A 21,813-nucleotide genomic window follows, 5' to 3' on the forward strand; every position below is an offset into this window, starting at 1 on the left:
GTGAGGCTGAGAGACTTCAGAGAAGTGTGACTAGCCCAAGGTCACCCAGCAGCTGCATGTGGAGGAGCGGAGACGCGAACCCGGTTCCCGCTTTATCACTACCCTAAGGAATCTCAAAGCGGCTAACATTCTCCTTTCCCGTCCTCCTCCACAACAAACACTCTATGAGGTGAGTGAGGCTGAAAGATTTCAGAGAAGTGTGACTAGCCCAAGGTCACCCAGCAGCTGCAGGTGGAGGAGCGGAGACGAGAACCCGGTTCCCCAGATTACGAGTCTACTGCTCTTAACCACTACACCACACTGGCTCTGTGAGCCAGTGAGCAGTGAGCAGGCTGACTTGCATGTTGTTTTCTCAGTTTCCCTCGGAGGAAATGGGAAGTGGTGAAAGAAGTATATGGACTATGATTGGGCTCGCACCCTTATCAGGAAGGGTCCAGTATGCACTGTTGGGAGTTAAGGATAATAGAAGGTCGTGCAGCCTCCCTATGCCACTCCCAGAGCCAGTGTGGTGTAGTGTAAGAGCGGTAGACTGGTGAACTGGGTTCACGTCTCCGCTCCTCCACATGCAGCTGCTGAGTGACCTAGGGCTAGTCACACTTCTCTGAAGTCTCTCAGCCTCACTCACCTCATAGAGGGTTTGTTGTGGGGGAGGAAGGGAAAGGAGAAAACAACATGCAAGTCAGCCTGCTTACTGCTCACTGGCTCACAGAGTCTCTCAGCCTCACTCACCTCACAGAGTGTTTGTTGTGGGGGAGGAAGGGAAAGGAGAATGTTAGCCGCTTTGAGACTCCTTAGGGTAGTGATAAAGCGGGATATCAAATCCAAACTCTTCTTCCTCTTCTTCTCCTTCCATGTCCAGTGGGAGTGTTTGCAGACAATTTTCGGTAAGCAAAGAGCAGGGGTGGAGAACCTGTGACCCTCCAGGTGTTGTTGGGTGTCCAATACTCATCAGTTCTGGCTAGCATGGCCAATGGTCAGAGATTATGGGAGTTGCAGTAAAACATCCGGAGGGCTGCAAGTTCCCCGTCCTGGACTTAGTGGGACAAACATATGAAATAATCTCCCCCCAAAATAACCTCTGTAGACTTTAGTGCTGCGGCTTGTGAGGTACTCTCAGCTAACATGGACATGGGCTTAGTTGCATGCTTCAGGTATGGTATTGTTGATCATGGCGGATCATATTTCCAACAGCTCGAGCCGAAGAAGGAACATGTCAAGAAATAAACGAGAATCCCAGAATCACAGGTGAGAGTGGTTTTCTGTTTAACAATCAACTGTAAGGCCTTCTTTTTGGGGCAAGTTGTCTAGTGTGCCTCCATGTTGTAGCTGTGCATGTCTGTCTGATGATCTGGGTGTCTCTACAGAGAACCTTTCCCTCAGATGCCAGGGCAGGGTGGGAGGACCAATGATGCAGCCACCATTGCTGAAGCCAAGGAAGTTTGGGTACAGTCGGGCCTGGACGGGAGGCTTCCTGGGAACATAGCTGCCAAGTTATCCCCTTTTTTAAGGGATTTTCCATTATGCTGAATAGGCTTCCTCGCGAGAAAAGGGAAAACTTGGCAGCTATGCCTGGGAATTCCCTATGTACACTGCCTCGGGTTCCGGGAGGAATGAAAGATGTACATTTGGCACATGCATGGACTAAATAAATAAATAACAGGCCCCCTCTCGCTTGTTGAGATCTTATCGGGAGGCCTCGCTTGGAGCACCTTTAAGGATTCAAGTAGAAGCAACTCTGCGTGTGTTCAGTAAACCTGAAGGAGCATCTCCACTCCCATCGTTCTGCCCGGACACTGAGGTCCAGCTCTAAGGGCCTTCTGCCGGTTCCCTCCCTGAGAGAAGTGAGGTTACAGGGAACCAGGCAGAGGGCCTTCTCAGTAGTGGCGCCCGCCCTGTGGAATGCCCTCCCATCAGATGTCAAGGAAATAAACAACTGTCTGGCTTTTAGAAGACATCTAAAGGCAGCCCTGTTTAGGGAACTTTTTAATCTTTGATGTTTTGTCGTGTTTTTAATATTCTGTTGGGAACCACCCAGAGTGGCTGGGGAAACCGAGCCAGATGGGCGGGGTATAAATAATAAATTATTATTATTATTATTATTACAGTGGTACCTCGGTTTATGAACACAATTGGTTCCGGAAGTCTGTTCATAAACTGAAGCGTTCATAAACTGAAGCGAACTTTCCCATTGAAAGTAATAGAAAGTGGATTAATCTGTTCCAGACGGTCCGTGGAGTACTTAAACTGAAGCGTTCATAAACTGAAGTGAACTTTCCCATTGAAAGTAATGGAAAGTGGATTAATCCGTTCCAGACGGGTCCGCGGAGTACTCAACCTGAAGTGTACTTAACCCGAAGCATGGGTGTAATTGGTTCCGGAAGTCTGTTCATAAACTGAAGCGTTCATAAACTGAAGCGAACTTTCCCATTGAAAGTAATGGAAAGTGAATTAATCCGTTCCATAAAGGTTTGTGGCGTTCATAAACTGAAAATTCATAAACCGAGGTGTTCATAAACCGAGGTTCCACTGTATTATTATTATTATTATTATTATTATTATTATTATTATTATTATTATTAAAATATAGTCGGAGTCGAGAGTGAATTTCATGCTCTTTATTCAGCTTGTAGTAGCAAAGGAGAAGAGAAGAAGGATGGCTCTTTCCCCAAAACGTCTGCTTATATACAGTGGTATCTCTACTTACGAATTTAATGCGTGCCGAACGCACATTCGTAAATCGAAAAAAATTGTAAGTCAAATCCCATAGGAATGCATTGGGAGAAAAAATTCGTAAGTTGAAGCAACCCTATCTAAAAATTCGTAAGTAGAAAAAATCCTATCTAAACAGCATCCAAGATGGCGGACGGAGCTCCGTTCGTAAGTAGAAACATTCGTAAGTAGAGTTATTCGTAAGTCGAGGTACCACTGTACATTATTTACACAATGGGCCTTGCGTGATTGGCTACTTCAGGGCTGCACCTGTGGGCCAATCAGGTTGCGGATTGACTTCTGTCAGCAGCCTGATTGGCTGCTCCTGCAGGCCAATCAGGTTGCGGATTGACTTCTGCCAGCAGCCTGATTGGCTGCTCCTGCAGGCCAATAAAGTTGCTGATTCACTTCCACCTGGAGCTCGATTGGGTGGCTTCTGCGGACCAATCAGCAGTACATAACAATTATTATTATTACTTGCCCTGAGTGGAGACCTTCAGAGAACAACACAAAACTTAATGTTCTTTGCTTGCCACCATCGAAGTACTCCTCTCACTGTGTCCCTCTCACAACAGCCCTGTGAAGTAGGTTCCTATGGTTCTCATTGTACAAAAGGGGTTGGAAGGCCACCAGCATTCACCCAGCCAGGCCAGTCATAAGGGCCTTGGTGGAGGTAAGATTTCAGTCTGCAAATCCAGCCCTATTAACCCCCGGGGCTGCACTTAACATTCAGATTTCCTGGATATTTGGATCTGCTTTAGGCTCAGAACAGGGACACAGGTGGTGCTGTGGTCTAAACCACAGAGCCTAGGGCTTGCTGATCAGAAGGTCGGTGGTTTGAATCCCCACAACGGGTGAGCTCCCGTTGCTCGGTCCCAGATCCTGCCAACCTAGGAGTTTGAAAGCACGTCAAAGTGCAAGTAGATAAATAGATACCGCTCCGTCGGGAAGGTAAACGGCGTTTCCGTGTGCTGCTCTGGTTCGCCAGAAGCGGCTTAGTCGTGCTGGCCACATGACTCGGAAACTGTACGCCGGCTCCCTTGGCCAACAAAGTGAGATGAGCGCTGCAACCCCAGAGTCGTCCACGATTGGACCTAACGGTCAGGGGTCCCTTTACTTTTACCTTTACCGTAGGCTCAGAACATTTGATGAGATCCCTTGTGGGTTCCTTTTCAGGTATACGACACTTTGAATGGTTTTGTTTGTTTATTTATACTGTATTTACTTGAATGTAATGCGCACCTTTTTTTGGCCAAACTACGTTGCAAAAAATTAGGGTGCCCATTAGATTTGATGGTGCATTTACATGTGCCAGCAAATTCTTTTTTTTTGGTTTCAAGGTTTTGAAAACTGAGGTGCGCATTAGATTCGACGGCTCATTAGATTCGTGTAAATGCGGCAGTGAAGCAGTGTGTAAAGTTTACGAAATAAGTTATGCAACAACATATGCTTTTTAAAAAATCACTTTTTTCGGTCTCTGAAATGCTCTCTGTTCTTTAAACAGAGGCAGCTGAAACGCACAATGAGGATCGTCTGCCGGTGCTTACCTATGAGCCTAAAGAAAGTATGTGAGCCGATGAATGTTGATAACATTAACTACAATTGCTGTAAGAATGATCTTGCTAAGGAAATCTCGATAAGGAGCTTGGTTTGAAAGAAAAGCCCATTTGTAGTAACAACAGCAACAAAACTTTTTTAAAGGGTGTGCATTGAATATTTTCAGCTTCTGGTTTTTCAGTATTCTCTGGCACCGTCATTTCCTGATACAGTAGTTGCTTCTTCAGGGCTACTTTTCTGCAATCTGGATTTATTTTGCTTATGTTACCTTTTATATGTGATATGGAGCCTGCGCAAGGGCTTAGAATCATAGAATCATAGAGTTGGAAGAGACCACAAGGGCCATCCAGCCCAACCCCCTGCCAAGCAGGAAACACCATCAAAGCATTTCTGACAGATGGCTGTCAAGCCTCCGCTGAAAGACCTCCAAAGAAGGAGAATCCACCACACTCCTTGGCAGCAAATTCCACTGTCGAACAGCTCTTACTGTCAGGAAGTTCTTCCTAATGTTTAGGTGGAATCTTCTTTCTTGTAGCTTGAATCCATTGCTCCGTGTCCACTCCTCTGGAGTAGCAGAAATCAATCTTTCTCCCTCCTCTATATGACATCCTTTGATATATTTGAACATGGCTATCATATCACCCCTTAACCTTCTCTTCTCCAGGCTAAACATACCCAGCTCCCTAAGCCGTTCCTCATAAGGCATCATTTCCAGGCCTTTGACCATTTTGGTTGCCCTCCTCTGGACACGTTCCAGCTTGTCAGTATCCTTCTTGAACTGAGGTGCCCAGAACTGGACACAATATTCCAGGTGAGGTCTGACAAGAGCGGAATACAGTGGTACTATTACTTCCACTACTGTATATTCCTCATTCCAAACCCAGAGGGTTAACATGCTACCTCTTAAAAATGAATATTCGATTATTTCAAAACCCATAAGAAAGAGCAAGCCATTTCATCCCGTACAAAGCAGGTTTCCCACCCACCTGCCTTAAAATAATAAAATAATAAAATAAAATAATAAAAATAATAAAAATAAAAATAAAAAGATAATAAAAAACAAAAAAATAAAAAACAATAAATTACTATTACTATTATTATTATTAAAAGCAGCAAGAGGGACATTTCATTTTTCCTGCCACTTTTGTATTCATTTATTTTTACTGTGTGGTCGACTTGATATCTCTGTTTGCAAGTTCTCGTTGTTTGGTTTTTCGCCAGATCAAATCACTGTAGAAATACACCCTAGACACAGCACATCGCGGAGCAAAAAGAAGTTCCCCTTCAGAAAAGGTAGGTCCGTTTCTATGTTACAATGATGCATAAGAAAACAGAATATTATTTTTTTTATGGGAAATATTTTAGCTTCCTCCTGCCTGCGCTGCTTTAATGTGAATTAAAGGATGCTGTAGTGAATGTGGCAGATGGATGACATATTCGTAAGTTACAGGTAGGTAGGCGTGTTGGTCTGGCGTAGTCGAAACAAAATTTTTAAAAATTCCTTCCACTAGCACCTTAGAGACCAACTAAGTTTGTCATTGGTATGAGCTTTCGTGTGCATGCACGAAATCTGAAGAAGAAGGTATCTGAAGAAGTGTGCATGCATACGAAAGCTCATACCAATGACAAACTTAGTTGATCTCTAAGGTACTACTGGAAGGAATTTTTAAAATTTTGTTTCGATATTCGTAAGTGTTGCATATTCTGTAACCTTCTGGAAGCAAGAAGTGACCTGTACTTTTTAGTCATGCAGAGGAATGCTAAACAGTTTTGGCTAGAGTTATGAGCTTAACTTGTTCGCAGCCTCCCTGCCCTTAGAAACTCATTTTAAAGATATAAAACCACAGGCAGGCAGAGGACCCAAAGATGGACATCCAAAATAAACCACCCCCCCCATATTCTGAAAGAGCTGAGAAACGTATTCATGTATGCAACCGTCACCGCAAGAATCTTAATACCCTGTTTCTCATATTTTAAGACATACCCATAAAATAAGCCATAGCAGGATTTTTAAGCATTCAAGGAATATGAGCCATACCCCGAAAATAAGACATAGTGATAGGCGCAGCATCCATGCCGGCCGTGGCAGGAGGAGGAGGAAAATAAGCCATAGTGTGTTTTTTTGAGGAAAAATAAATATAAGACGTGTCTTATAATATGAGAAACACGGTAGCTAAATGGTGGAAGGGAGATAAAACACCAACTAAAATGGAGCGGCAGGTGAAAGTACTTGAATATGTAGAATTGGCGAAGATGAGAGGAAAAATTAGGAACCAGACAAACCAACAGTTTAACAAAGAATGGGATTTATTCAGATTATATTTAAAAGAACATTGTTCTCATATGAAGTCTTCGACGTGCTTTGATTAACTTCTGCAATGTAATATGCTACAAAGATCATGGATAATTTATGTTAAGTGAAAGAGTATAGAAATATGCAGTCAACAAGGAAACGACGGACCCATACCGAGGACGAGGGAAGTCTCAACATATGGAAAAAATATTTTATATGTAACATTTTCTTTGTATTTGATGGGATCTGTTTTTGTTGTTCTTTATGTGGTGAAGGGACTTAATAATAATAATAATAATAAATAAATCAAGATTAAATTGCAAAATAACCCCCAGTCCTTAACGTATTATTCCACCTTGTGTTCCTATGGATTTATTTATTATTTTTTGTCACTCATTCTTTGTGTGCATGTGTGCTCCTGGTGTTGCAGGAATCCAGGTGTTTCCTGAGTGGACAGGGAAGGACAATGAAGGTAAGGGCTCCAAATGGGACTTAGGTTCACATGTGGTGGGGATGTAAATATGGACAATGTTTCTGGCAAAGAGTGTTTAAGGCAGGCACCCCAAACTTTGGCCCTCCAGATGTTTTGGACTACAATTCCCATCATCCCTGACCACTGGTCCTCTTAGCCAGGGATCATGGGAGTTGTAGGCCAAAACATCTGGAGGGCCACAGTTTGGGGGTGCCTGGTTTAAGGAGATAATAGAAATCACTGGGTTAAAGCTGACCGAAAGTCCAGTGTTAGCATTATTATCAATTTACGATAGAAGGTTTGCAGGCTATGAAGGTCTTGCTCACATATTTATTGACAGCTGCACGTATTATGGTAGCTAGGAGATGGAAGGGACAAGCAGAATATAAAATTGGAAGAATGGTATAAAGAGGTGTGGGATGAAGCTATTAATGATAAATTAACATGTGCCATTAAGGTAAGACGGGGAATATGCAGGAAAAATGATTTCGAGGAGATATGGAGGGTGTTTGTAGAATTTGTACTGTTAAAACAGAAAGGGGTCAAACCATTTCAAGAGGGGTTGAAATTTTGGGAAGTTCGGTTAGTTGCAATGGAATGGTCTTGGGGGTGGGGTGCACATTTTAATTTTTATTTGCTTATGATTATTACTTTGCCAAAACAACAACAACAACAACAACAACGCTTTCTTTATATTGAGGATTTGTTCACACTTCTGTTTGCCCCCCTGCCACTCTCCCTGGGAACCCCATTTTTTACCGTTGAATTGGAGCAAACATCAACAGGCTTTTCTGCAGATTGATGTTTGCTCTGATTCAGCAGTAAAGAGCAGGTTTTCCTGGGGAAAGTGGTGGGGCAAAAGGAAAAGTGCTCGGAGCTGTGCTTAGAAAGCAATGGAACAGTGGGGAACCACTCAGACCCATTTTTTAATAACCATGGGACAAGTGGAAATGTGAATGAGTCCTGAGTCAGATCATTGGTTCATCTAGACCAGTATTGTTGATACTGACCAGCTAACTGCCTCCCGGCATTTCAGGTGGAAGACATTCATAGCACTTCCAGGAGATGTTTGAGTTTGAACCAGGGACTTTCTGCTTGCAAAGTAGATGCTCCAGCAGTGAGCTATGGCCCACTCCCTAAAGGCAGAATTCAGAGCAGTGATTGTACTGAATCAATGGGGTGGAGCAACTCCCCTTTGAAGAAAGGGTGCAGTGTTTTCCCTCCATCCCCTTTTAACACTAGAACTCATGAGCATCCAAACTGGATGCTGGAAGATTGCCTTCCCCCATGTAGCCTAGCAGCCTCTGGGTGGCAGCAGCTTTTGCATCATTGCTTTAAGGGCAGCTATGAAAATTACACTGACATAAGAGCAATATAGGGATGCAGGTGGCGCTGTGGGTTAAACCACAGAGCCTAGGGCTTGCCGATTAGAAGGTCGGCAGTTCGAATCCCCGTGACCTCCCGTTGCTCGGTCCCAGCTCCTGCCAACCTAGCAGTTCGAAAGCACGTCAAAGTGCAAGTAGATAAATAGGTACTGCTCTGGCGGGAAGGTAAACGGCGTTTCCGTGTGCTACTCTGGTTCACCAGAAACGGCTTTGTGATGCTGGCCACATGACCTGGAAGCTGTATGCCGGCTCCCTCGGCCAATAATGCGAGATGAGCGCTGCAACCCCAGAGTTGGTCACGACTGGACCTAATAGTCAGGGGTCCCTTTACCTTTACCTTTAAGAGCAATATATCAAGGTCTCTGTGGCTGTATGCCTGTTGTTGGGCTCCCATTGTTCCCCACCCAGCATGGCTAAGGGCCAGGAATGATGAGTGTTGCAAAATATGTTTTAATGTAGATATTGTCTCATCCCAGCAATAACCGTTTTGCAGGGTTTCAGGATGGTGGAGAACAGGGATCAAGGCTGTCTAAGGGACAAGATCTGTACGGTAAATATAAGTTGTTGTTTTTATTTATATATATAAATTTTATTTTTGCATTTTACATTTTACATAAACAAATGAATTAAATACATACACATATAATCCATTTTGACTTCCTCCCCCTCCCTTGTGGCTCTTATTGCAATAATTCCCCCCTCTGTATCTCCATAATAACTCTAGTTTTATAAATCCTTTCTCAATCCATAGTTCAAATTTTTACACAAGTTTTCTGTCAATCCTACCAATACATGGAATTGTTTACAATAGCTTTTCGTATAAATTATAAACTTCCCCCATTCTTTATTAAAGACCTCCTCTTCCTGGTTTCTAATTCTTCTGGTAAGAATTTTCTCTTCCTGTACAACTGGTTTCTCTTCAGGTCGCAAAAATCTTTTCCCTTTTATAAGTTGTTTCTTATATTTGCCTGCTGGCCTGGATCCTGTATACAGTGGTACCTCAGGTTACAAACTTAATTCGTTCCAGAAGTCTGTTCTTAACCCGAAGCGTTCTTAACCCAAGGCATGCATATAGGCCTCCCGCGGCCCCAGAAGCAGATTGTGTTCATATCCCGGGGCAAAGTTCGCAACACTTACTCCCGGGTTTGTGGAGTTCATAACCCAAAGCGTTTGTAAGTAGGACTGTTCGTACCCCCACCCCAAGGTACCACTGTATTTGGTGTGGGGAGTCTTTAGCTCGGCAGGTGTTGTTAGACCACAATTTCCATCAGCCCCAACAAGCGAGGCCAGTGGCCAAGGGATGATGGTAGTTGTAGTTCAGCAGCTTCTGGAGGGCCAAAGACCCCCCACACTTCTTGTATATCTTAGCTGAGCCCATGCACAACCACTTGAGGTCTTCGGGGAACAAGGCTTGGATGGGAAATATTAACCACACTGTACCTTGGCGGGATGCGGGTGGCGCTGTGGGTTAAACCACAGAGCCTAGGGCTTGCCGATCAGAAGGTCAGCGGTTCAAATCCCCGCGACAGGGTGAGCTCCCGTTGCTCGGTCCCAGCTCCTGCCAACCTAGCAGTTTGAAAGCACGTCAAAGTGCAAGTAGATAAATACAGCGGGAAGAGGTAAACGGCGTTTCCATGTGCTGCTCTGGTTCGCCAGAAGCGGCTTCGTCATGCTGGCCACATGCTGTATGCCGGCTTCCTTGGCCAATAACGCGAGATGAGCACCGCAATCCCAGAGTCGGTCACGACTGGACCTAATGGTCAGGGGTCCCTTTACCTTTACCTTGGCCGCCAAAGCCCACCCTACCATTAGACAGAGCAAGGTGCCGCCTCAGGCATCAGACGCTTGGGAACAGGAAGAATGAGTGAGGTGTCGTTGAGCAGCTCTGTACATGCTAATGCAGCCTGCCCTGCGTCCTCTAAGTTAGCCTGCTCTCCTCTGGTACGGCGGAGCATTCTGTCTCATCTCTAGTGTTTGGTTCCTACAAGCGGAATGGGGTTTCTATTATATGTGGCATGTGGGTGGGTGGGTACATTTTGTCCCTCCCTTCATGCAGTCCTGTCTGTGTCCCTGTTATTGCTACCTGCTAGGGTTAAAAGACAGATGTTTTGGTTTGAAGGGAGATTCTTTGAGGAGGTAACAACTGTTCCAATGGGAGGTGCGCACCCATAGCTGCCAAGTCTCCCGTATTCCCCGGGAAACCCCCATTTTTCCAGCTGTTACCAGCCGAAAAAATGGATTTTTTTGTTTTTCCCCGGTTTATTCTGGCACGGCGGCCATTTTGGAACAGGGCGGAGCATGCTCAGAAGCGACTTTTGATGCTGCTTTGCCCAGTTCCAAAATGGCTGCAGCGCGACTTCTGGTGCGGCAGCCATTTTGGAACAGGGTAGAGCAGCATCAAAAGTAGCTTCTGAGCATGCTCCACCCAGTTCCAAAATGGCGACAGTGCTACTTCCGGTCTGCTACTTCCGGTCCAGTCCCTTATTTCTCAGGCCGGAACTTGGCAGCTATGTGCGCACCATGCCACTCCCACCACAAGATTTGTCTGCTTTGGCCCATGAAAAGTCATGCTCTTAAAATGTATCGCAAGAACTGATCAACATCCTATCTGGTCCAGCACAATTGGCTCCCTGTTTATTTGCCCTTTCCGGTTCATTGTAGTCCAACCCTATGAATCACATTTTAGGTCCTTCTCCTTTTCGCCCTCTTCTGTTTTTCCACTAGACTTCATCTGTTTATAGAATCACTTTTCCATGTTTGTTCCTAGATTACCCATGGGATAAATCCAGTCTGAAAACAATACCAGTCAACTTGACGCAGTTTAAGGAACTGGATGCCTATGCATCAAAGGTATGCAATCTCTTTTCCAGGGTGGAATAATAGTCCTGTGTGGAATCTGCTGGGATGCAGAGATCCTTCTCCATGTGGATTTGGAATTTGAGAGTGCCTTCAAGTGTGCTCTCCCGATAGGAGGAAACCCTCCGTTCCCAATGGGAAACACCATGAGTCGCAAGACCCTGCTCCTGTTTTCCACATGATGGACAGACACAACAGAGCACCTATTTATGTAGGCTGCAAACGCACCATAGGTAAAGGACCCCGGGCGGTTCAATCTAGTCAAAGGTGGCTATGGGGATGTGGGTGGCACTCTGGTCTAAACCACTGAGCCCCTTAGGCTTGCCAATCAGAAGGTCGGTGGTTTGAATCCCTGTGACTGGGTGAGCTCCCATTGCTCTGTCCCAGCCCCTGCCAGCCTAGCAGTTCAAAAGCATACCAGTGCAAGTAGATAAACAGGTACCGCTGCGGCGGGAAGGTAAACGGCATTTCCGTGTGCTCTGGCACTTGTCACGGTGTCCCGTTGCGCCAGAAGTGGTTTAATCATGCTGGCCACATGACCCAGAAAGCTGTCTGTGGACAAACACCGACTCCCTCGGCCTGAAAGTGAGATGAGTCTTGCAAACCCATAGTTGCCTTTGACTGGACATAACCATCCAGGGGTCCTTTACCTTTTACCTTTACCTTTTATACGCACTATAGAAATACACCAAAGTATCCTGGAAACTATCCTAACCCCACAGAGCTGCAATTCCCAGAACCCATAACACAAACCACTGTTTCTGGAATTCGTTTTCGGGTGGAGAGATGTGCTTTAAATGTTTCATGCTTAGTTATTTTGGGATGGCATTACCTTGGCTGCTCCTCTGCTTTTAAAATTCAAGAAATCAAAAGCCAAATAAGATTAGAGTCAACAACCACAGTTAAGCAGCCATTCCCTCTCCTCAGAGAACTCTGGCTAGCAATCATTAACAAGCAGTGCCGACGTCAGGAATCTCTGAAGGAGCTCATAGCAATTAAACTGGTGTACAATCAATATGTATTGTTGGTGGCACATCAATCCGCCCCAGATTTCACACTTCTGCTGGGTGACAACAGTAGGGTCGGCTCTGGATCCTGGGCTGCCTCAGCCCCTTGCCTTCCCTGCTCTCAGCATGGCTGTCTTAAGCATATGCGGTGCCGGGGTGCAAAGATCTGCTCAGTGCCCCCCCCCAGGCTGCCCATTCCCAGGAGCGCAGGAGGGTGGAGCATCTCACCTCAGCATCTCACTGGCTCGGTTGCCTCCAAACTCGCGGTGCAGAGCCCCCTGCAGTAGAAGAGCCCACCGTGGTGCTCCAACCAATGGGCAGGCTCTTCCCCAGACTCAACTCTTGGGCCCCGGACTCTCAGCCTGGTGCCCCTGAGAGCCCGGCGCCTGGGTGCCCCACACCCCTAGCGCCTATGGTTAAGACGGCACTGGCTCTCAGAATGCCCCGCTGGCTGTGGTTTCGCCCACCCACAGGTGGAACAGGTTGCTCTGTACTGGTGGACGGAGGCTGGTATCTCTCTCCACCAGTAGAAGTCAGCACTTCTGCCAAATCCAAGACCACCACCCACTGCCTGGCACAAAGGGGATTTGGATTTCAGCCAGAGATTGTGGGAATGGCATGCCCGTGTGCCCTGGAAAAGATTGTGCATGCTTCTCCCTTCAGAACAAATTTTAATGTGCAGTTCTGTGCAGTTTTACCCTGAAGTCAGCCTCAGTGAGTTCAAAAAGACTGATACCCGCTCTGAAAATTCATCAGCATTCTAATGCAAATTTTACAGATTTTTGCAAAGCATTTCCCCTAATACAATGTGTTCTTATGCACATACTATCTGAGTGCATGCAAATTTATTACATGTACATATGTTTTTGCAGACATTCTTATCTGGAGAGCTGTACTGCAACATCCGGAGCAGTGCAGATTTTGAATGATTGCTATGTTTCAGTTTGTGTGTCTCATTTTGGAAAGCTCAAATTAAATAGGATGACCTTGAAATGTAAAAAATAAATAAAAGAAAAAAGGCTGACACCCTTGTAAGTGCGTGTAGGATTGCACCCTAGGCTTTATTTAAACAGGTGGTTGCCTTAGATAGAAAAAATAGAACTGGGTACCCCTTTTCCATATTAAAAGCTACTGAATCTATTCCCATTTGTGAAACAGGTAAATGTCAGGAATAGCGTGGCAAACCTGGTGAGTGCCTTGCTCCAAAAAGCCCACAGTGACCTGGAGAAAGTCCGAGCCATTTGGACGTGGATTTGCCACCACATAGGTAGGTGGCGGGGACAACTTTTTGTATGCTTGTGCCCCTTTGCTTCTGACAACATCACAACGGACAGGCATTCCACAGGTAAAGCTCTCCCCTAGCCCTGCATCTCCATCCATACTGGGGGAGATTTTCCTTTCGAAGTGCTGCCTGCCATGCAGCTGATAGATGCATGGATGCCCCACAGGAGGGCGAAAACTCTGAAACAGGGTGGGGAACCTGTGGCCATATTGTTGGGCTACAACTCCCATCATTCCTGAGCACTGGTCATGCCGGCATGCTGTGAGAGGAGCAGGAAGTATTTGTGTTGCTGGTTGTTAGGGTTGCCAGACTCAATAGAGGACAGGACTTCTGTGCCTTTAATTGTGCTGCTCTCTTTTGAGTCTGGAAACCTTAAAGAGAAACCAGCAGACCCTTTGCTCGGAAATTAAACTTGGACTTCTTTCCCTGCACAGACAGCTTTCTAGGTCATGTGGCCAGCAGGACTAAACCACTTCTGGTGCAATGGGACACTATGACGGAAACCAGAGCACACAGAAATGCCGTTTTCCTTCCCGCCGCAGCAGTACCTAGAGGTGAAACTTGGAAAATTAGAATATCGTCGAAAAGTGCATTTACAGTACAGTGGTACCTCGGTTTATGAACCCAATTGGTTCCGGAAGTCTGTTCATAAACTGAAGCGTTCATAAACTGAAGTGAACTTTCCCATTGAAAGTAATGGAAAGTGGATTAATCTGTTCCAGACGGTCCGCGGAGTACTTAAACTGAAGCGTACTTTATCTGAAGCGAACTTTCCCATTGAAAGTAATGGAAAGTGGATTAATCCGTTCCAGACGGGTCCGCGGAGTACTCAACCTGAAGCGTAATTAACCCGAAGTATGGGTGTAATTGGTTCCGGAAGTCTGTTCATAAACTGAAGCGAACTTTCCCATTGAAAGTAATGGAAAGTGAATTAATCCGTTCCAGATGGGTCCGCGGCGTTTGTAAACCGAAAATTCATAAACCGAGGTGTTCATAAACCAAGGTTCCACTGTATTTCAGTAATGGAACTTAAAAGGTGAAACCAATATATGAGATAATGCATGACATGCAAAGCAAGATATGACAAGCCTTTATTTGTCGTAATTGTAATTATTTGTCGTTAGGCGGGTCAATTATAAATGGAATGTAATCAATGAAATGTAATAGCGATGTTTATTTTTGTTTATTTTTGTATTATTGTAACTATTTGTTTTATTACTGTGGAATTTCCAAAAGAAAGCATTTGTAAAAAGTAAAATAAAATAATAATAATAATAAGTTGCTTTACTGAAATAAATGCACTTTTCGATGATATTCTAATTTTCCGAGTTTCACCTGTATCTACTTGCACTGGTGTGCTTTCGAACTGCTAGTTTGGCAAGAGCTGGGACAGATTCGAACCGCCAACCTTCCGATCGGCAAACCCAAGAGGCTCAGTGACTTAGACCACAGCGCCACCCATGTCCCTTGTAACAATATTTTCATTTAATTGATCAATCACTCTGATCTTCTGCTCAAAGTTTGCAATCCAAGTGAAACTGCTGCAGTCCCTTATTCACTGTGCATTTCATGCTTTGGAGTGGTATTTCACAAATGTCTTTTTTCCTGCAGAATATGATGTGGAAGGCTACCATAACCTTGACAAGGTGTCTTGTGCAGCAGCTGATGTCCTTCAATCAGGAAAGGGCATTTGCGCTGGATATGCCTCACTCTTTGAAGAAATGTGCAGGTAATTCCTATTCGCCCCAGCCTCCATGACAAACGGTTGTTACTTGGCAAGGATGATGGGAGATATGGTGAGCCAGGGGTTCCCTACCCCAGCACCAAACTATGAATGCTCCTGAAGCAAATTTTGATATACAGTGGAACCTTGGTTTATGAACACCTCGGTTTACGATTTTTTGGTTTACGAACGCCGCAGACCCATCTGGAACGGATTAATTCACTTTCCATTACTTTCAATGGGAAAGTTCGCTTCAGTTTATGAATGCTTCAGTTTATGAACAGACTTCTGGAACCAATTACACCCATGCTTCGGGTTAAGTACACTTCAGGTTGAGTACTCCGCGGACCCGTCTGGAACGGATTAATCCACTTTCCATTACTTTCAATGGGAAAGTTCGCGTCAGTTTATGAACGCCTTCATAAATGTACATAAGGAAAATAAAAAAATTCCTTCAGTAGCACCTTAAAGACCAACTAAGTTTTTATTTTGGTATGAGCTTTCTTGTGCATGCACACTTCTTCAGAAACCTGAAGAAGTGTGCATGCACACGAAAGCTCATACCAAAATAAAAACTTAGTTGGTCTTTAAGTTGCAACTGAAGGAATTTTTTTATTTTACTTCGACCCAGACCAACACGGCTACCTACCTGTAACCAGTACATAAGCAGTTGCTTTGCCCCTGTTGTCTAGTTCTGTTAATTCAATAAAGGTTCTTGCAGTTATTGCTGTGTCTTGCCTTGTGGGAACCCACCTACACTTCACACTCTCCCTAACAAGCATCCTTCACCAAGAACTGCCTGCATGTTTTAAAGCTCCTCTGTGCTACCTTAAAAGCTTAAGCTAAATTTCTCTGTCTGCCTGCCTGTCGCCTGCCTGTCTTCAAAATCTAAGCTGAGATTCTCAGGGTGCCAGATTTTTCTTCTAACCACAGCTTCTATGTCAATGCACGAAACACAGTCCGAAATGCAATGGGCTCAAAATAATGTTCTTTGGCATAACAATTCCAGCCGAAAAGAGCAGTGAAATGACATTCCTGAATACCTTTCTTCTCTCCTCCCCCCCCCCCAGTATTGCAGGGATACAGTGCAAGACGTTGTCAGGGTACGCCAAAGGGGCTACGTAGAAACTAGGAAAAGTCTTTAAGGGAGCGAGTACTCATGCTTGGAATGCTGTCCATCTTGATGGAAGGTGGCACCTTTTGGACAGTACGTGGGGAAGTGGCTACGTGGATGACAACAACAAAAACTTCGCTTTCAGGTATGCTGTTAGGCAAAAGAAAGCCTGGAGATAGTGTGGGACTCAGTGAAGGTATAGTTTACTTCTGCTGCTTTTAGAAGCCTTTTTGTGTGTGTGTCTGTTTGCGATTTGATGGCCACAAGGCTGGCCGTTGTAAGCATTTGCAACGAGAACCAAGCCATAGTGATGGGGGAAATTATGGAAACTCCACCAACCATTCATTTATCCCCTTGAGTGGTTCTAGAGTATTATGCTTATCCTGGGGAAGCTGGAAGCTAGGTTGTTGCAACACAACAGCCTTCGTCAACCCAGTGCCCTCCAGCTGTTTTGGACTACAATTCCCATTGTCCTTCATCAGTGGCCATGCTAGCTGGGGTTGATGGGACATAGAGTTCAGCAACATCTGGAGGGAATAAGATTGGGGAAGGCTGGTTTAGCACAGCGTGGCCAACGTTAACTAAAGTTGGTTTAAACAAGCTAGCTGGATAAGCCATGGCTTGTCAAACAAACCGCTGTTGACATTAAGCACAGATTTGGGTGAGATAAACTGTGATTAATCTGAACCAGGATCTAGTTTCTTCACAGCAGTGTGAAAGAGAGAGTGAATGTGAGGCTGGATGTGGCTCATTTTCAGCTGCCCCCCCCCAATCAAGTAAATACTGTAAATCAAAATACTTAACTAGCTGACCAGTTGCATCAAAGATAGCTCAGTTCTGCCCCCCTAACCTAAATCCTGGCTATACACATGAACTGGGCCAATATAATTCCACACTAAGTTTTAGGTAACTTTCCCAGTTTGTCCTTGGTGATGATTGAAGCAATTTTATGAAATGCTGCACAATTCCGCCTTCTCCTTTTGCAGATACGAGGAGTTTTACTTCCTTACCCACCCTGCTCTGTTTATTAATGATCACTTCCCAGAAGACCACAGCTGGCAGCTTCTGAAACGGACATTATCACTGCGGCAGTTTGAACGCAATGTGTGGTATTGGCCTGCCTTTTATTCGTTAGGACTGACTGGCACATCCACGGCAACGTCAGTCATCGAAACAGGTAAAGTCAATCAGAAGCTTTTGGCTGTTTTGTTGCTTTTGGCTGTCACACTGCCAATCCGTCTCATGTTTTTTCAAAGGCAAACTGCCCCATAACATGAGTCGCTACTGCATTATTATGAAACAGGGATGAGGGAACCTGTGGCTCGGGGAACCTCCAGAGGTTGCTGGACTGCAACTCCCATCATCCCTGGCGATTGGTCATGCTAACAGGGGCTAATGGGAGCTAGAGTCCCACAACAGCTGGAGGGGCCACGCAGGTTCCTCACACAACAATTGAGAGGCAGCTGGATTGCGCCTGGTCTACCTGGACAATCCCTGTGCATTACATATTGATATATATTTCAGCAGAGCACATAACATAGCTGCTAAGTCTCCCGTATTCCCCGGGAAACCCCGTTTTTCCAGCTGTTCCCAGCCGAAAAAACAGATTTTTTTTGTTTTCCCCGGTTTATTCTGGCGCGGTGGCCATTTTGGAACTGGGCGGAGCATGCTCAGAAGTGACTTTTGAAGCTGCTTTGCCCAGTTCCAAAATGGCTGCAGCGCAACTTCTGGTGCGACGGCCATTTTGGAACAGGGCAGAGCAGCATCAAAAGTCACTTCTGAGCATGCTCCGCCCAGTTCCAAAATGGCGGCAGCGCTACTTCTGGTCTGCTACTTCCGGTCCAGTCCCTTATTTCTCAGGCCGGAACTTGGCAGGTATGGCACATAAATGAATACACTGGTAAAACCTACTGAATGACGAACTAAATAAACATAAAGCAGCACAGCAAACTCTCACGTGCGCAACAGAACTTTCCCCTCCTCTCCCCTGCAGCCCTCCTCACACCCTCCAGGTCTGCTTTAGAGGGTTGGATGACCTTCCAGATCAGATTTGGAGGGCATGTGCCAAGAGGAAAGGGTGGGCAGAACTCTGCACGAAGAGCTCTTAGTGACATCTATCAGTTTCAATGGGTCTACTCTTGGGTATAAACAATAACAGTGCAAGGTGGAGGGAAAACCTCCAAAAAAAAGTCTGCTGATGAGCATTTCTCTATAATAGAAGTATTAACAATTGGAAACTCTTCACTTTTCTTTCACAGAAAACGGCAAGGCAACTGTTTTCATTGAGAGTCGTTCTCCGACCCTCTTCCTTTGCAACCTCAACGGGGCAATCGAACACTGCTTCATGAACCTGCAGAGGAATGGGATGACCCTGGAAGTGTATCCTCAAGAGGTGGGGACTCATAGCTTGAACATCTCTGCCAAACCTTCCAAGAGCAAGGAGAACTACAGCCATGTGGTAAAATACTCCCTGGTGTGCCGATCTGTGGATAAGAGCTTCCGCTTGCCCAAACCGCTCTTCTACCCCATGGGGCCCAGCTGGTCATCGGAGGAGAAGGGGATCCTGGAGGCTTCGCCCGATAGCCCCATCATACACACTGATGACGGCCGCTGTGTTGTCACTTTCACTCGGTGGAGTGACCTGGACTTCTTTGCCACCCTGGACTCGGATACCAGCCGCACGCCAGAGAACGTGCGGAGGCGCCACATCTGGGTAACTCGCTGGGGTACTAAGGCTGAGTTGAAGGTACAGCTCCCTCATGCAGGGACCTTTGCTCTTCACATCTGGGCAAAGAAAGCATCTGATCCGGGCAAAAGTCATTGCGCCCTCAGCTACCTCATCTCCTGCCCAAATAAGGAGGTGACGTGGCCGGTTTTCCCACAAAGCTATACGAACTGGGAGGATGGCTTTGAGCTGGTGGCACCTCTCGCCGGGGTCCTGCCGGCCAACCGCGATGTCACGTTCAAGCTCAAGCTGCCTGGTGCAGATGAAGTGTCTGTCGAATGCAGAAAGTCTCGCCCACTGAGGCTGAGTGAAGGCGGTTTCTGGGAGGGAACCTGCAGCACCTCAGGTGGCTCCACAGTGACAGTGAGAATGTCAAAAAATGGCAGTAATACCTTCTGGTCCTTGTTGGAGTACAAAGTGGAAAGTCACTAGCTAGTAGGAGACAGACTCAGTGGGAGAGTTGTGAGCCACAGATTGCTCCATCGACTCTGATGTGGCAGAGCAGCTCCACAAGGCCACCTCCTCCCTCAACTGTCATTTTGGGGCTGCCTCAGTGGGGGAGTTAGGAAGCAGGGCTCATTTCATCAGCTTTGCTGGAAGCCCAGTTCTTTCAGGGAACCTCTTGCCCCTGAACTGTGGCAGATGGTTGTAATGTATTTAGTGGTCTATGTTTGCCTGAGCTTGAGTCTGGACTAAGGATTCTGAGCTCCTGTGTTATGATTTGATACATGGTGTCCAATCACAGAACATTTCAGGATTTGGGCCTCTGCCATTGGCTCTTGAACTTTGAGTTGTTATTCACAGCTTGGAAGTTTAGACAGCCAATCATGTGGGGAGTGGGAGCGGCCCAGGCTTTCAGGAATGTATATAAGCAATTGCTTTGCCCCTGTTTCCCAGTTATGTAGTTCAATAAAGGTTCTTGCTGTTATCACTGTGTCTTGTCCCGTGGGAACCCACAGGGGCATACCCAGGATCAAAACTAGGGGGGGACAAGGGGCGGGGCCAAGGCACGGGAGGGGAGGGGCCACAAAGTGGGAACGTGGGCAGGGCTACGAAGCCCAGGTGAACACTAATAATAGTACATAAACCCAAAGGAAGAGAAAAAAAAATCTTTCTGACTCTCGGAGTCAGGTCATTGTTCCATTTTTCTTCTCCTCTTTATGCATTCCATATATTGGGGGCATCGTTAGGAGTCTTTACACGTTTCTGATGACCCCGGCGCCCGATGGCTAAGGCCATTTCCCAACAGGGACTAGGCTTGGACAAGCACGGCATGGCCAAAGGCTCTTTTGCCTCTGTGCGCCACGTGCCGAGCGGTGCATTTTATTTGCAGAAAACACACACAGAGAGAGGGGGAGGGAGAGAGGTTGAAAAGCTCATTCCTTCTTTCTTTTGCCAAGGACATGAGAGCGTGGCGTTGCAGATCGATTTCAGACCTCGCACGCAAAAGCTACGGATTAAGGGAAAGTGGCCGCATTTGCCGCCGCCGCCACCTAGGTATGGTGACTCAGGCTCCGCTGCCTGCTGCCGCTCCTTGAGACCAGTTCGGAGCCTGGCGGCGTTGGTGCTTAAAGCCATTTCTATCCGCTTTCGCTCTCACAGAAATAATGGGGTGCTCATTCCACCAGAGTAAAACAGCCGGAAACACGAGAGTTTTTGGAGAAACGCCGCTGTAGTGGAGAAGGGTTGCCTGGCTCGAGAGTAGACCTTCTGTTTCCCCCCAACTTTCCCATTGCGCCAAAAAAATATGTTTAAATTTCCCCGCTCAAATATTTCCAGTTCCTTGCTTTTAAGCTTACATTAGAGGGCGTAGGAGGCACAAGAAGCACTTGCAGCTCTTTGTGTGCGGCGCACTATAAATATAAGGCTCAAGGAAGGAGAGAACAGCTTGGGAAGATCAGAGGAGGAAGCTGACTTTAATAAGAAATACAAATGCTCTAAATAAATAATAAATAAGTTTGGCCACATTAACAAGATCTAGCCTTACTTGAAGAGACGGAAATAGCAACACATCTATTAACAGCAGCTTGTATTGAGGGGGTGCTTATCAAATTTGCAGATGACACCAAACTGGGATGGGTATTCAATGCCACAGAAGACAGAATGAGGATTCAAGATTAACTGAACAGATTGGAGACATGGGCCCAAAGTAACAAGGTGAATTTTAGTAGGGACAAACATAAGGGTCTACACTTAGGCAGATAGAGCCAGATGCACAAATATAAGATGGGGAAAACTTGGATTGCCATGTGAAAAGGATCTAGGAGTCTTAACATGAGTCAACGGTGGGATGCTTACCTTCCAAGTCCCGGACTGCAGAATCCGGGACCGGCAGCCGTGTGACACCGGAAGTTGCGTCAATGTAAAAAAACCCCCACAAAAACCCTAATGCTATTGCACATGCGCAGACCGCGCACACCACTTCTGCGCATGCGCATGCCACACGTGCGGTTAAAATACTTCTGGGTTTGCGGACTTCGTAAGTCGAAACCTTCAGAAGTCGAGGCATTCGTAAGTCGAGGTACCACTGTATAGTGTCTAGATCTATGGAAGTCATAGTCCCACGTGGAGTTCTCAGTCCAGTTCTGGGTGCCACAATTTAAGAAGGATATTGACACGCTGGAACGTGTGCAGAGAAGGGTGACCAAGGTGATCGAGGGTCTGGGGAACCAAGCCTTATGAGGAATAGT

The 21,813-nt window shown here is 45.9% G+C and overlaps 1 protein-coding gene and 1 pseudogene across 1 annotated transcript in view; both read left to right on the forward strand.

Moving 5' to 3' along the window:
• LOC118080903 (kyphoscoliosis peptidase-like) overlaps window positions 1-20,095 on the forward strand; it is a 29,506-nt gene extending 9,411 nt beyond the window's left edge. Inside the window, exons 5-15 of the mRNA XM_088660213.1 lie at window positions 1,192-1,245; window positions 4,214-4,273; window positions 5,488-5,559; window positions 6,990-7,031; window positions 8,910-8,966; window positions 11,184-11,266; window positions 13,438-13,546; window positions 15,173-15,290; window positions 16,355-16,543; window positions 17,385-17,575; window positions 18,657-20,095. Coding sequence (XP_088516339.1) covers window positions 1,192-1,245; window positions 4,214-4,273; window positions 5,488-5,559; window positions 6,990-7,031; window positions 8,910-8,966; window positions 11,184-11,266; window positions 13,438-13,546; window positions 15,173-15,290; window positions 16,355-16,409 — 650 coding nt within the window. The 3' untranslated portion in view covers window positions 16,410-16,543; window positions 17,385-17,575; window positions 18,657-20,095. The remainder of the gene's footprint in view (window positions 1-1,191; window positions 1,246-4,213; window positions 4,274-5,487; window positions 5,560-6,989; window positions 7,032-8,909; window positions 8,967-11,183; window positions 11,267-13,437; window positions 13,547-15,172; window positions 15,291-16,354; window positions 16,544-17,384; window positions 17,576-18,656) is intronic.
• Window positions 17,501-19,555, forward strand: LOC148683054 (kyphoscoliosis peptidase pseudogene; annotated as a pseudogene).
• Window positions 20,096-21,813: the final 1,718 nt, after the last annotated feature.

This window comes from Zootoca vivipara, unplaced genomic scaffold, assembly GCF_965207765.1.
Source record: "Zootoca vivipara unplaced genomic scaffold, rZooViv2.hap1.1 HAP1_SCAFFOLD_36, whole genome shotgun sequence".
NCBI classification, from domain to species: domain Eukaryota; kingdom Metazoa; phylum Chordata; class Lepidosauria; order Squamata; family Lacertidae; genus Zootoca; species Zootoca vivipara.